General features: G+C 37.8%; 1 protein-coding gene across 4 annotated transcripts in view; it reads right to left on the bottom strand.

The window, feature by feature from the left end:
• The window catches only part of AGL (amylo-alpha-1,6-glucosidase and 4-alpha-glucanotransferase), a 33,722-nt gene extending 18,281 nt beyond the window's left edge, over positions 1-15,441 (bottom strand). The window contains exons 1-16 of one of the 4 annotated variants that reach the window (XM_082765741.1): positions 15,269-15,441; positions 14,760-14,888; positions 12,090-12,300; positions 11,037-11,203; positions 10,378-10,581; positions 6,943-7,124; positions 6,610-6,721; positions 6,047-6,167; positions 5,762-5,864; positions 5,574-5,671; positions 4,909-5,048; positions 3,499-3,686; positions 2,311-2,434; positions 1,104-1,267; positions 440-541; positions 24-176 (exon numbers count right to left, since the gene is read on the bottom strand). In XM_082765741.1, coding sequence (XP_082621867.1) covers positions 24-176; positions 440-541; positions 1,104-1,267; positions 2,311-2,434; positions 3,499-3,686; positions 4,909-5,048; positions 5,574-5,671; positions 5,762-5,864; positions 6,047-6,167; positions 6,610-6,721; positions 6,943-7,124; positions 10,378-10,581; positions 11,037-11,203; positions 12,090-12,300; positions 14,760-14,841 — 2,151 coding nt within the window. In that variant the 5' untranslated portion in view covers positions 14,842-14,888; positions 15,269-15,441. Of the gene's footprint in view, positions 1-23; positions 177-439; positions 542-1,103; positions 1,268-1,823; positions 1,948-2,310; positions 2,435-3,498; positions 3,687-4,908; positions 5,049-5,573; positions 5,672-5,761; positions 5,865-6,046; positions 6,168-6,609; positions 6,722-6,942; positions 7,125-10,377; positions 10,582-11,036; positions 11,204-12,089; positions 12,301-14,759; positions 14,889-15,003; positions 15,221-15,268 lie in introns of those variants that run through there. The other 3 variants (XM_082765739.1, XM_082765740.1, XM_082765742.1) reach the window with 3 other exon arrangements.
• Between the last annotated feature and the right edge of the window lie 764 nt (positions 15,442-16,205).

Genomic DNA, 16,205 nt, shown 5'->3' with positions numbered 1-16,205 from the left:
AATGTTACACCCTCATATCTTGCCTGGTTAAAGCCTTTAGCTCCCAGCTCCTGATGCAGCCTGTTTATGGCCAGCCTTCCTGCTAGAATTCCTGTTTGGAAATTAACTTCACCAGAAGTCAGGTGTGCTGCTGGATTCCATGTTGCATAAAATCTCTCTTCAGATACTACAGATATCTGTAAATATATTAATATTTCAGCAAATATCAGCCACTCTGCAGGTTCAACTATACAATGAAATTGGATGATCTTAAGTAATGCTAGCTAGTAAACTGCCTGGTAATCAATAAAATCAAAACAAAACACCAAACCCACCATCAAATACAACACCACCACCACAAAACCAAACAAAATAATTACCCTCCCTCCTCCCCAAATATTAAAAAAGATATCATAGGGCAAGAATCAAGTAATTTTGGAATTAAACTATAAGCACAGACCTGGTGTGGTACAAGTTCATCATAACCTTTGGTGCTACCTGTAGCACAGCATGCCATGGAAACAATCATTGCACTGGGAAGAGCGTCATACGCAGATCGGTGCTAGGTTAAAGAATAAATAGGTAGAAAATGAATTAAATCCATAATTCATCCCTCCCAATTCACCATACGTAGGATACACTCAGTTTAACAGAGGAAACAATTGCTATCATAATTTTCTTAATCATAATTTTCGTGATTACAATAGATTTACTGAAAAAAATTGCTACAAATACAGTACAAAAGCAATTTAAGAGTACCCCTCAAAAACCCACTCCAGTTCACACTGCTGTCTTTCTCATCCTCTCCTGTAAATGGGATCTTAGGAGAATGGATGAAGAATAAGAGACAGAACTGCTTACAGCAGCTGGAATGAAAAAGTCAAAAAAGCTCATTAAATAGCTTTGTATACCTTTTCCCTTAAAGGACAAAACTTTGGAATTCAGTGGAACTTGTTATAAAATGTTTTTCATTCGATAAAAACTTGATCTGAAACAACGTTTTTCCTACATATCACCCAGAAAAAAAAAAAAAAAAGCATCCAGTCTGCATCAAGCCCTCCCAAGGTTCAGAAACATCAATTTAGAAAAGGTTAAACAAACTGGTTTCCAGTTTAAATGCTCACCTGGATGGGACACTCATTATCATGTGTAATATCCATGAACAGTGCATGAGCAATAGCTGGCATCAGGGGTCTCAAACGTGGCTGAACAAAAGAGCCAACAGGTTCACCTCCAAAACGATAAACTAACCTTCCCTCCTCATGGCTATTATAAGCTGTCATTGCCTCTAAAGAAGAAAGTGTTTGCATAAGAATAACCATCATATATTACAGCATGCACAGAGATGTTAATGCAGCATTTTACATTTGTTATTTTGGTGTGTTCAATCATAAAAAAAAATCAAAGTAAAACTTTATTCTCCAATGTAGATACCCAACTTTGAAATATTCTGTCTGCTATAATATGTGAAGGTAGGGAAGGGAGGAAAAAAAAAAAACAACACAAAAATATGAAATGGCTTCCCCAGTGGGCTTAAGAAATTCATGCAACAATAATCACACACAATGCAGCACTTGCATAGCAGAGCTGTGCTACAGCTTCTTCTTCTCTTGCTAGAACACAAGTGAAACCTTCTGTAAATTAATGTAGGATGTTTTTTCTTGATTTACAGCTAGTACTGTATTTTTTGCTGAGTATCAGAAAGCCACAATACAACAACTGCACTTCTTATCATGTTGAGTACGAAATCAAAAGTGCATAATCCAGAAGCAAACATTTCTTTGGAAAAAGTACATCCTCTATAATCTCTGGTTGGAAAGACACCACATATATAGCAAGCCTACCTCTTATTAAGGAGGTAATGCCCAGCTTATTCACAAAGATATTGTCCAGCTCCTCATTTCCTGTGAACAGTTCAGCCACTACAAACAAATCTGCTCGCAATTTTCTAGCTGTGTCCAGCATGTACTGCAAAAAGCACAGCCAAAAAAGCCACAGAAAAGGGAAAGGTAGACACAAAAGTGGATAAGTTTCAAAGCTAGGCAGGGATTGACAATAGGAAAATGCCATGCAGCAAGGACAAATAGAAAGCCAAAATTAAGGAATTAAAAAAAAAAAAAAAAAGAGTTGAGTTACAGAGGACGACACAAACGTAAGCAAAAATCAAGAATTAGGATACAAGATAGAAATTAAATACAACACAAAGAAAAGATAATTGCATAAGCAAAGAACGGAAATACGTAAGAAAAAAAGCATACCAATGTTAGTGTCACATCAAAAACTCTGAACCATACATGACAATCCTTTATAACTTTCAACTGCTTATTGTACCTCTAATCAGGCTGGTAATTCCCAGGCGGTTGACAAAAACATTGTCAATGTACTCACTGCCCGTGAAGAGTTCAGCTATCACATAAAGATTAGGTCTGACTGATCTGGCTGTTGCTAGCATCTCCTATAGATCATAATACATATTTAATGGAAGTCATCCATTGTCAGCTACATATACGCAATCATTGATGTGAATCTTAACCAAACATAAACAAGTTCTTAACACATGCAGTTCATAAAAAATATTACTAACCGGTAGCATTCATAAAATTATGTTTTTATTTTATAGAATTATTCAGATAATCTACAGATCTCTATAAAAATCTTCTGAATATTGTAAGCTAATTATAACTTTGTTTTTAAACAAAAATTTGACTCAAAATGCAAGAACAAAAGGTTGGATAAGAGACATATCTGTTAAAATAAGAAACTATTGCAGGACTTTGGTTAAAGCCTTCAGGGTTACCATTCAAAAAATAGTAACAAGTGAAAGAATGGCAGAATTTTTGAAAACGGCTGCATTTAGGAGTCACTTATAGCTTTGGTGTGGATGCATAAACTGATTTAAGAGAGCTCTTCACAGATGTAGGGAAGCTCTGTACCCAAGCTAGGACTTAGCACAGCTCAAATCTATATAAAGATATTTTACTAATTAAGTACAATTTCTGGATGTAGTCAGTTGCAAACTTACTGGGAAACAATAAGTGATAAATGTTAGCAATAATCCTGTCTGACTGAACTTTCTGTAAGTGTTCTTTACCAACTTTTAAATTCTGGAATGTAAAACACTTTCTGTTTATTTCATCAACAGCAAAACATACAGGAAAGTATCAGTGTTTGTTTGCCATCCAGGTCTTGGAAATTACCAAGTCTAGAGCTGACATACTAGATACTGGCAGTGATTGCACTTCAGTCCATAGATACACAACAGAAAATTTACCCATGCCCATCAGCGTCTACAGGATCTCAGCTGAAATGGAGAATGGAGACATACAACAGCTATACCATTTTGCTAACTGTTCAAAGTAGCTGAAACCACACCTAAACCTAAACATTGCCAGTCAAGAAACTTTATCAAGAAAATTCATTCACTCTGCCATGCCGATTCTACAGATTTTGTAGAAGCAGTGCAGAACTTTTGTCACAGTCAGAAGCTGCTTTATCATAAATGTGTTTATTTTTGCGTACCTCAGCTACATGAATAGGTGTTGAGTGACAGTTGTCAAGACGAACGCCATGGAAATATTTGGCAGTGATTTCAGTGTATTTTTTCATATGTGCCCAGAGGTATGGGCAGTCTTCAGGTTTGTTCCCATAACGCAGTTTCACACTGTCTCCCCAGCAAATAAGCTCCCTTCTCAAGTAAACATTTGAACCTGTAAGGGGAAAAAAATCACTCTAAGAGCTATAGGACAGAATGTGAACCAAAAAGAAGATGTGGCAATTCGTTTTCTACTTCTTAAGAGTAGGAGAATGCTATGATGATGAGTAAAAATTCTAATAACAGTATCAACTCAAAATCTTTATATAGAATAGAAAAAAATAGAATAATATTTTTATAGAATAGAAAAATAGATTAGTTTGGTCTCTGTGGAGAAAGACAGTTTTGTCCTCAACTGGAATACTATCTAATCTCATTCCGCCCTCCCCCTCAAAAAAACTTTTTTTTTTTTTTTTAATTTTTAAGTACTAAGAGAAATTGGAAAAAAAGAATTAAACCCCAGAGAGTAACTCTAATATTTGACTATTACTTTGAAAACTGTCTACACACTCCTTCTGCACTGAAAAGAATCCAACAAAAAATTGGATTGGATAAGTAATCTTTATTTAAGTTCAAATATACATGTATTTGAGGGTTTTGAAGAAAGCATACACTCTCATTCCCAAAAGAAGAGATTATCTGTGAGCTAATTCAGAAATTAATTATATAACTTTTCCTTTAGATAATAACTCTCAGCAATTTTACAATAGCATATCAATGCAATTTTCAACATGTTTCTACCTACACAGTTCTGCTGACAGAGACTTCACTATGGTGCAGCTCCACATGTAGCTGAGGCGACCTACTTCTTCAATGCTGACGCTGAGAGGAGAGCAGAGAGAGCCCTCTCTGCTGTCTCTTTCCCTGTCCCATCTCAACATCATCTCAGGTGCCCACCTTTCAACTGCCTGACATACACACACTGGACTTTTCAAGAAGCCAGGTTTTGCTCACTAATGCAGCAAAATGCCATTAATCTTTTTATCGTACTAGTTTTCTGATGCCTTATGAAAATGCCAACAAGTAGTGGTGTTGGAACAGTGCAAGATAAGCAACAATGACAGAAGTAGGGGAGGTCTCCCTCTCACTGACAGAAAGCTGATAATTTCCCTCTCATATCTTGTGACGCTGTATCTCAAATTCCAGTTTTTACAATTGACCTTCTGTGTGCTGAATAGGAAATAAAAGCACTATGAAGTGATTATCTGCCTGCTATTCTGCTTTTTTAACTTCATAGGAAACTTCAACTTCATATGGGAAAATTAGACTAAATAAAATATTTGCTTCGGCTATAATATCAAAACATTTACAAAATGATTCAAAATTCTTTTACAAACCTGGTTCTGCAAAGTTTCTAAGAGGATCATCGCCCATAACCCATCCATTATGGGCCATGAAATAGCAAGCTTTATCTGGGTGATGTATCATAGCTTCTTCTTCCTCCACAGTCATGTCTTTGAATGGATAAGTAAAATACCTGTGGAATTAACAAATAATTCAGAAAAGATACATAAACCGAAATTCATCGTCTTTGAAATTAAAATATCTGCTATGAACTGGCTTGTAGACAAAAGATTCAAAAAGTCAGACTATAAATGATGGTGAGTTTTCTATTTTGTATCATGTTTTGGAGGAGAAAGGACAGGTGCTGCCACTACCTTGGTGTCAGCTGGTAGTGTAAGACTATAGCCTCAACCCTTCAGATACATTAATGGCATCAAGTATATCAGACTTTCCTAGTTCCACTCCTGCTCCATCTACAAGAGCAATTTGCACTATGTAAGGCTTCATTGTGCTCAGAGTATTATTTCAAGCTGCCTTAAGTCACATTCATTTAATAAAGAGTTATTATTGTGGCTTTAAAAAATAGTCATCTCATTGATAAAGTGGCATTTATCTATGGGAAAGAAAATACAGCTGCACTTATGTTTATTTTTAATTAACTTTGAACTCACTTTCCCTGGATAGACAAATAGTTTTCAACAACAACAAAAAACAATACCTGGTAACTAAAGGATATTTTCTACTAATAGGACCCAGTTTAGGACCATGACCAGACAGTCGTTCATAAACCACAGTCCCCGCAAGACAGTTGACTGCCTAGAAGTAATTAAATTATGCATTATTAGAATGCCTGAATATATTTGCAATTTAAAGCAATTCAACATTAAAAAACAGGAAGTGTAAGACCTGCTCTTGATGGTGATGAATCTGTCTGTGTTGCTCAGCATTCAGCTCCTCAATCCTCTTGCGAAACCAGTTACAACACTCTTCTATTGCACCTGGTCCATTGCTTAGCAAGAAGATGCAAAGAAGAGAACAATTTAAATAATTTAGTTTTAAAACACATAATTAAAATGAATTTAAAAAAAGATTTTTCCTATCTTTGAAAAAAAATTTAAAAAAAAGATATTTATTTGGTTTTGTAAATTTAACTTCACTTGCAATTTTAACTTCTGCTTAATCATACAATACCTGTGCGGTATGAAGGTTGCCAATGCTATATTCATATCTACAGTACAGCCAAATCGTCTATATTCAGGGTCCTGAACTATCTGAAGATGTTGATTTGGATCAGATTTAGTGCTCATTTTGCCTGAGGACAAAATAGAAAACTAGTCACAAAGTGAAAACAGAAATTACATGTAAAAGACAACTTTTACATTTTGAGAACAAGTAAGATATGGGTAGACAAAAGGTTACAGAGGGGTGCAAAGGAAAAGATCTGACAGAGCTGGCTCCTCAAAAACATCTGTGCTCAGTTACAATATTGACTCCTGGCAAAAACAAACAAAAAAAGAATCTTTGTTATTTATTTCCCAGACTATGAAGCACAGTCTTCAAATGCTTTACCATTCCTCAGAACATTCTTGCATGCTCCTGTCAGCATGGTAGATTTTTCATACCTGCCCAAAAATTGGATTTTTTTTTTTATTATTTTCCAGCTCTTTTTTTTTTTTTTTTTAAAGTTTATTTATAATTCAATAAACATTATAGGTAAAGAGTCCACCTGTTCCAGCAACACACACTTTCTTTACCTTGAGTTAGAAGGGTTCTAAATTGTTCCACAGCTTTATTAACATCCACTTGGAAAAATTCCCAGAGTTTAATTTTTGGATATATCTCTTCCCAAATTATTTTACGGACACACTGTAAAAATAAAAATTATGTTAGTTAACGTTCACGATTAATATAAACACACAAAAAAGCTAAGTGCTTAGTTCAGAAAAAAATAGTAAAATGAGGGATTATTTCAATAAATATATCTGCTAAGTGTATATTCTGTGCATTTCCACAACCTTAGAACTGTTCAAGGTTTATTCAGCTATTTACAATGTTCATTGCCATATACTTAATTCTCATTTACTTACATTCAGGTGGTGATCATTTTCTATCAACGGAGGGACCCCTTTATCAATACACTTTCCATCAGCCACCATACAGGTCAAGTGCCACAGAGCTCTATCTAAGACCCAAGCTGGCTTCAGGTGAGGGGAATTTACAAGGTTATAGCCACATTCTGGATGCATCCTGAGCCACTCACTGTTAGTAGCTTATTCAAGAAAGGCATGGGAAAAAAAAAAAAAAAAAAAAAAAGTACACAAGCTGAATACTTAGTTGTTTTACACAAAAATCTTAACACCAAGAAGCTAAGGTACTATGTCATGAATCACACATTTCATTTTAAATAAAAATGGGTGTGATATTCTAATACAGACAATAATGTGCATACAACGGTATGAGTAAATACATATAATGCAACGAGAACTTTAATTCTGGAAAAATAACAACAACGAAAAAGGTTTCAGTAGTTAATTTCTTTCAATTTTTCAGAACTGTCCCAAACACGCAATTTAACTGAAAATAATCTCCATACATTCTTTTGAATGTAACAATTGAAAAACTTCACATACAAAAAAAGCATAAAAAGAAAACTGCTGCTTAGGTTTTACAAGCTTTTTTAGAAATTGTTCTTCACAGAACACATCTTAACATTTACAAAAACAGAGAAAAATGAAGTAACATCTAACAGAAGAGAAAAAATATAACAAGTTATTATACTGGAAACAGTAAAATAGTAAATAAAATGCCCAAAATTAGAGCAGAACAACTAAAAAAAACAAGTCTGCGTAGTTCAATGTTCAAACTAAAAAATGAAAGGTAAAGAAACTAGTGTAATCTCTCACTCTATAGTATGAATAGCTCTTCTAAACACCCTCCTGCATATCTGAAGTCCATTATGACTATGGCAAAATTCCATGTTTATAAGGTCAAACCATTTGTGGAAGTTAAGAACTTCATGGTTTAAATGTCATAAACAACTATAAAGCACTTTACTTATTTTAAAGTTGCATATAGCAATAATAAACTCAGGCTGTTAAAAGGCCATTCTAGGCCAACCAGATTGCTTTCCTTTCTCTCTCTCTCTTTTTATTTAAATGTATTCTTGCAGCAAGAACCATGATTTACTACCCATATCCCTTCTGAAGGGAATAGCAGCCTCAAAAGTGAACATGCACCAAGTTACCAGGCAGGGTTTGCAAGTCTATCTATGATACTCCTACTAACACGCCAAAAGTACATCTATGTTTAAGTTTAATGCATATTAGAAACTAACAGAGATGTTAACATCAAAAACTGATTCCCACCATTCTCTACTATACAAGCTTTCCCTGCTCCTTTCCAGTGTGTAAAAAAAACAAAACCAACAAACAAAAACAATCAAGAACAAACCAACACTTCATCTTAACCACCTCACATTTAAATTGAGCTGTCTGACTTTACGGCAGGAATGGTGGGGAAGCATCACCATTTCATACAGTGGTCTCAGCTAGAAAGAAGAAACTCTAATGATAATGACTGCTGTAAGCTGAGGGCTCATGAGCTGTAAGTGTTACCAGCATTAGCGGATTTAGTGTGAGACAACACAGTGCTTTAGGTTTTTAATGCAGATATACTGTGGAATTAATAACCATGAGCCAGTATCCATAATCCACTCAAAATAACTGACTATGCATTTCACATCTTTTACATTCAAACGAGTCTGTGAAATATATATTACAATTAAATCATCCCGATATGCAAGAATTAACTGGTTTTAAATTAGAAGTTTCTGTTCAATGAAAATGCAAAACACAGTCCAATTTCCATCTTATCATGCTATACAAAAAAAAAAGGAAAAACATTTAATAAGTTTTCTTATTATTAAAGCCCATAAAATATCTACCTGCACATGCAACACCATGACTTTAGCAGACATTTATCATTTATATGCATTTCTGCTTATGCTAAGTTTGGTATTTAACAAAGTTTGTAGCCAGTTACAAATCAAGAGTTCTGATAATGAACAACCCCAAGGGAAAAAAAATCCAGCAGTCTTATTGCAAGCTTATAAGTTTGAAAGCAGATAAACCCATCAAATACATCTTGATTAATGATTTAAGTCAGAATAATGATCACTTGAAGATACTTATAAACATCCTTTCACCATGGTATAACTTAAATAGTTTACTCATCCATCCCTTGAAAATTAATTTGAGCTCTTGATATAACCAAATAAAATCCTTCTGCAAACATAGCCAAATATCAATGTGACTTTTTTCCTTTTATTCCTGAGTATAATAATTAGACATAGGTATTTCTGTCCGTAAATACATTTTCCTTGGTAGCATGCAAATATATACTGTAAAAAGGTGATGGGATCTCAAGAACATATGATAAAAGAGATGGACTTTTAGTTGGGAAAGTGCAAGAACTGTTTATCTGCTGGGAATGTCAAAAAGCCAGCTTCCCTGAGACATATGGTCAAAAACTACACTTAGGAGAGTAACATTTTAACAAACAGAAAGGGCAAACAAATGGGCCCATATTACTTTGCAGATTGATTGGATAGGAATGTTTGACAACAGTAAACACCAAAGAAAAAAGCAAATAACTCTTGTAACTCATAGTAACTCTATGTAACCATTTTTGTTAGTGATGGTTTTGTTTTTTAAACCTCAGAGAACTGTGACATGAACATACACAGCCATTTGTTGTTTTCTCTGCCATATGTATACTAATTATTGTCATCTTCAGGATTACAGAATAATCAAAATAATCTCATTATCTAAATATTCATAAGCTTATGAATAATGAAGTGTTATCATTTAAACTTCCTCAGTCATACTGAAAAAAGCCCACTCTCCCTCTGTATAGAATGCACACCTTTAGCTATGAACTGCAATTAGATGAAAAACCTTCAGTGCTTTGGCATATCTATGCTTAAAAAACAACACAAAAACAGAACAACCCCCCCCCCCCCACCACCACTTCCCACCAACACAGACAGAGCTGTAACATTTCCTCCATTGCTTAATCCTAGCCTCTTGTCCCTATCCTGGTTGTTATCTGCATGTTAGAACCGAATTGATGCAGCAATAAAAACGACCCTGTTTAACAAGAAAGTAGTCAGTTTATGTTCATCACATAAATTAATTATGCAGATTCCATTCATTTATGTGGGCGCTGCACACCACAGATCTTAAAAATAAGCATGATATTATGAAAAATACAGATGCATACACAGTTTATTAATTCATCTCTGTGAAGGGCTCTATTCACTCAAGTTACAATACAAAATTATTTTACATCTGTTATGGAGATGTATCTGTTGCAATTGTGAAGAACTCTCCTAGACTTGAGAAACTCAAAACCAGAAAAACTAAGCTGCTTAAAAACACTACTTAAAGATGTGTTAGAGGGAGAAAAGTTAAAGGAGATGATGAAATATAGGACCGATTTGATTGTTCACACAGAAATCATACCGGTATGATTGTAGACCACATCTGTGATGCAAAGCATATTCCATTCATTCTTCATTTTTTCCACAAGAGCTCCTATATCACTCCAAGTGCATTTTTTATTATGGCTTGAAAATTCAGGATTTACTTCTAACTGATCAGCCAGGGAATAACATGATCTAGACAGTCCAAGCTTCTGCAGTGGTGTAAAATGAATCATGTTGTAACCTGTGTAGTAAGAAATCATTTATTTAATAAGAAAATAGAATTTCAGTCAAAGCAGTTGATTGACAGAAGCATAAATTACAGGTATACCACATATCTAAACCTAGTGTCCGGAATATCCATCGTAAATTCAGCTTAATCTTCCCCTTAAAATTCTGCATAATGTAAGTTTTAAAAATCATCCTGTCATTTCTACAAACTCCGGTATTTATCTGAAATCAAAACAACAAAAGTAATTTCCTATTATCAGGGAATTCTGAATTTTTGTACTTCTGCAAATATCTAAATCATTTCACTGACTTAATCTGTTAATTAAATTTAATCTAGTGGAAAATACTTTATTTACAAACTAAAGGACAAATTAACTGTTTATACTGAAGCTCTTTGGTGCAACTTTGTTTTATCATCTCAAGATTTAAAAAAAAGCATATATCCTTTAATATGTATATTGGCATTACCTGTTTCTTTTGCCACTTTGAGCCTATCTTCCCATTCATGAAATGGTCCCAGACACTTAGCAAGGAATGTCTGGAGTGTAACGCAATCCAAAGGTAACACATGGTTATCAGCTCCAACACGCAAAATAGGATCCACAACTATGTAACCTCCACCACTTTTCTCATTTCTAGGAGAAATTGATTCACATTTACATTGATTTACATAGTAGATGCACATTGTACTAGTCAGTTACAGAAGCAGAATCCAACAAGCAGAGCAATTTCAAATACACAGTACCTTAACAGGCTGGTTAGGGGGCTTGGGGGAAGAAAGGACTGCAGGGAACCTAACAGGAAACACTGAACAGATACTCATCTACTAGGCACCATCTCTCTACTGCACTTAATGCCACTTGCTTACAAGAATACAATTAGGTTACAGAGCTTTAAACTCCACAAAAGCGATACCTTTGTTACCCTGGTTCCTCCTTTAAGAATACAGATGGTAACAAAGAAAACACAAGTGCCCACCTTTTACACAAAGGCCTCTATTTGGAGCGCTATCCTGAGAAAGAGACCTGAGCTAAAAAGAGACCTAAGCCTGAGGGAATTTAGCCAGCAGCTCCCATCTTCCAGGAGCTCAGAATACTAGGCCATTACAGTCATTCTCTTGTGTTGAAACAAAAGAGGAAGTATGTGAAATAAAGAATGACAGAACCTCTGTGCCGGAAAGATACATCTTTCAAGAAACACCATCCCAGGTCAATGAAGAGAAAACATCTTACTTGAATATTTAGAATACTGATGATTTTGAAATCTTGTAAAAAATGTCTTGCCTTTCCAACTTACACAGAAAATTGATCATTGTTCTGTATATTCTGCAAATGACTTTGCAGAAAGTCTTAGCCACAAAAGCTGTTGTCTTTCACTAGCAGATTCAGATAGATTCTATTTTTGCATTTGAAAAATGCAGGGGAAAATTATGTTTTTCTTCTTAAAAGTGATTTCTTCAGTTTAAAAACATAAACTAAGGGAGCAGACTGCATTTGGCTGTAAGTATAGTGCTTCACTTACCCAAGACTGAAATAGTATTGATATGATCCAGAAATCTGGAGATCTAATTTGCAATATTTGTCAGAGTCATCTTCTTTTCCTGTGGGATTGTGCCATGATAACGTCCTGAACTTGTGGCGATCAAATAATTCTCCAGAAGCTGGATAATTAGTGCACACGGTAACATGCTTGCCTTGAAGAGTTGGGCCCAATCGGAACTGTAGTTCAAACCCTCAAGGAAAAAAAAGAAACACAAAAACACAGGCATCTCATCAGGAGTACTAGATATTTCTACTCTGTAATAAAAAGTTATAATCTGGTATTATGTTAAGAAGAAAATATACCAACGTATCTGCCAAAACCTTTTGCCAAATAGTCATATTTTCTCCCTATTTTCTATTTTCCAAACGTTTTTCCTTGCACGCTTCACATAAAGTCTTTTTCCCTTTACTTATATGGTACCTTTCCAATTTGTTCTGCTTCGTTATATAAACAGTCTAGGAAACAAAATACAGCAGAAGATCACAGTCATTAGACTACACATATTTTTATGCAGATTTTTATATGTAGTACTGTTAAAAAAAAATCTAAAAGGTAAATCTTAAATTTACTGAGTCTATATATTAAGCTGATCCATGAAAATAGGAAAAAAAAAAAAAAAAAAAAAAGAGGAACAAACTTGAAAACAAAATATTTCAAATTCATTCAAATACGTTCTCCATTTAAAGTTCACTTAATCCTAAATTCCTTATGCTTTCAAGTGCAAAATGATGTATACTTGTGTGTAATCTACAGGGTACAGACTGTTAAACTGAGAGCTCAGCAAGTCAGAGAGCTTTGTATACGTGCTGCAGCTCACACACATCAGAAAGAGCAGTACTCAGACTAAAGATAGCCATGACAGAGAGAATACAATTACGTTAAAAACACTAGGACCTAAAATTATTCTGTAGTTTGCTAACTGGATATGAAGAAATCAGTGTTGTACAGAGGTTTCAGAATATGTTTTCACTTGCAGGTATGAGAGCCTCCATCACGTACCTGGCTAATTACAGAGCCCCTTAGACTGAAAGAGGTCTAAGTGCTTGCACAATGGCTTTTACTATGTTACATACCAGTCATGCAGCTGACTAGCTACTAGCCCTAACAGTCTACAAAATTAGAATTTTAAGCAAAAGAAACCCAAATATTTGTATAGAGACAAAATTATCAATACACCCCTAATTAATTATGAAGTATAAAAAAAATTGAACAGTGGCAAGTTCTAGCATCTTCAATTGGAGGAAAAAAAAACACAAACACAAACAAACAAACAACATAACACTCATACTTGCTCATGAAATAGAATCCCAGCAACTCTGATCTGATATTGATCAGGTCTCAATGTCTGAGTACGAAAGTCTCACCAAGCTTACAGCTTCTCTTATTAACATAATCACAATTACCCCAAAAACTTTACATACAATAGTGGTTTTAGCATCTGAATGTCTGCCAGGTAAAACAAAGCTCATTTGATTAAAAAAAAAAAAATCCTTACATTAAAAAGTCATTTCAGGAAGGTTAACTACACTCTCAACAGTAATGTCCTGACATTTTATTACAGTGATTACTAAAATTAGAGCACAGGGATATATGCCATCGATATCTTATTTCCTGTAACAGTTATACTGATATCAAGAATGCTGCGCTCAAAATTAGCTATGCCCTCCCAGAGACTGCCATCAGCAGAGACATTTTGAACGTCTGGTAGCCACGCATTTCTGTCCAACTCCTTACAACAAAATTTACAGAACTGGGAGGAAGAGTTAATAATGGAGGTTAGGGTCAACTCTGCACGTATTCACTAATGGCATTTTTTTTAGATTACATTTCTAGAAAAATTTGAAATCAATACACTTGAAGAGAATTCTTATTCTCATGAACCTAAATCTTGCTCCTCTACTAAACCACTTTGACATTAGGTTCCTGGATCAACTCCATAAAGTAATAGAAAACAAACAAACAAAAAAAAATTTATGAGCAATAAATATCGCTGCATTGTTAAAAATGATTTCTAAGCAGAGTGGCTTTAATTTCAGTCTGAATTTAATGGCCAGCATAATAGTGGTCCGGTTCTGTTTTTTGTTTTTGTTTTTTGGCAAACAGACTCAAGAACACTTTCAACAAGAAACAGCATCAAGTTCTTATTACTATGCAGGCAGAACACCAACATAGCGCCGCGATAAGGAATCTGACAGGCACGAGAAGAAGATTTAGGAGGAGCTGGGGGATCCTGCATTCTGAAATGTCACCTCAGACTTTCCAAGAAGTTAGTGTCACCGTTATATTTCAAAGCTATTTTATTAAAGATGGGGTGTGTTGCATAACATGTTGCAGATTAGTACTTCAGAGTTTGACTTAAGAGGACTTTTTCAGGTCAGTACAGCACGGTCACCCAGAGAGAAGCTCTGTCCCGTAAATAATGCCTCACACGAAGACTGCCGGCTCCCAGCCGCTGTTTTCTCGAGGTTTGCGAACCAGGCTGCACCTCAGAGCTCCGCAGTGGAAGCAACCGCACCAGAAACTGTTTCATATTAAAAGAATGGGAAAAACAAACCCAAACCGACAGCCCTCCCCCCCCCCAGCCGCGACCACGGGCTGCCCCTCTCCCTCTCGCGGCTGCCGAGCTGCCCTCAGCCGGCCGCGCCCCACCTTGCTCCAGCCTGAAGAGGGTCTTGTCCAGCTTCTCCATCTCGTTGAGGTGCAGCAGCCGCGTCTCCCTACCGCTCGCCATGGCTGCTGCCGGCTGCCTGCCGCTCCTCCGGCGGCTGGGGGCTGGCCCTGCCGGGGGGAACACACACACACACACACACACACACACGAAGCCAACCCGTCAGCGGCGGCCCGGGGAGCAGGCGGCCGCTCGGGAGCGCCTCACGCCGCCGGTGCCGCTTACATCTTCCGCAGCCCCGGGGCGAGCGGGGATGGGGCGAAAGGGGAGGAGGAGCAGGGCGGCAGGGAGCCCTCAGCCCTCCCCCGGCCGGCGGCAGCAGCTCCGCTGGGCAGCTCCCTGCCCCGAGCCGCCCCCGAGAGGGGCGCGCCTGACACCTGTCACCCCGCCGCCCTGTCACTGTCACTCTGTCACCGTCACCCTGTCACTGTCACCCCGCCGCCCTCCCCGCTCTCCCGCCGCCGCCGGGCCCCGTGGCCGCCATACTCACGGGCGGGACCGCGGCGGCGGCTGCCGGGGCTGAGAGGAGCCGGGGCGGGAGCGGCCCCGGGCGGGCAGGCGGCACTCGCACGCTCGCCAACAACAGCGACAGACCCCGCAGAGCCCCTCCCGGTCCTGCCGTTTTCTCGCTGTTTTACAAATAAACTTCACCGGCTCGGGCGGCGCCGGCCGAGCTCCCGCGAGAGCCAAGGGCCCGCCCCGGGGGCGCGGCCAGGCCTGGCCCGTGCGAGCGGGTCTCTGAGGGACGGCTCCGTCCCCGGCGCTCTGGGGCTGCGGCCGGCCTGAGCCCCCCGCGAAATGGCGGTGCCCGCGCAGGGTCTGCCCGCCCGCAACCCCCGGCTTTCTGCCCTGTAGCCGAGGTGTGAGGTGCTGGTTTTAAAAAAGAGCGCCCTTCTTGCCCTTCTTCCTCTGAAGGACTCTGCCCCTGCCATGGCTGCGCGCTGCAGTACCCGCAGCACCTGCAGCCGTTTGCTGCTCCCACAGTAAAGGTCAGGCTTGCAGCCTCGGAAGGTCAATCTATTTCTGTGGCCTAGAACTCCATAAGAAACGATTTTGCTTCTCAATTTACAGTCACTGTGTTATGCTGTTTATCGTTCCCTCCCAAGGTAGTATATTTGTGGAGCTATGAGAAGACCACAAAGCAATTTAGACTTAACCATTTACCTCCAGTCATCCCATGCACCCTATAGCTGTGTCTTGCAGCAACGCATTCATCCAGTTAAGATGCATTTAGGGACAGCTGAAGGGCTTTGATGTTTATGGAAACACTTCCAACCATTTCAAACTCAGTTTGTTATCCTTTGGTAGGTAAATCCCTCCCACCCTCACTCCTCCCACAGAAAATTCTAAAGCATCTTTTTTTTTCCTCATTACAGCTAACACTTTTGTTATCATTGAAAAAGGTTTTCACAGTGTAAGTGAAAACA

This window comes from Aythya marila (genome assembly GCF_965140915.1).
Source record: "Aythya marila genome assembly, chromosome: 8".
Taxonomy (NCBI): domain Eukaryota; kingdom Metazoa; phylum Chordata; class Aves; order Anseriformes; family Anatidae; genus Aythya; species Aythya marila.
Note: the sequence above shows the minus strand (reverse complement) of the source record. Positions and strands in the feature narration are given on the sequence as shown.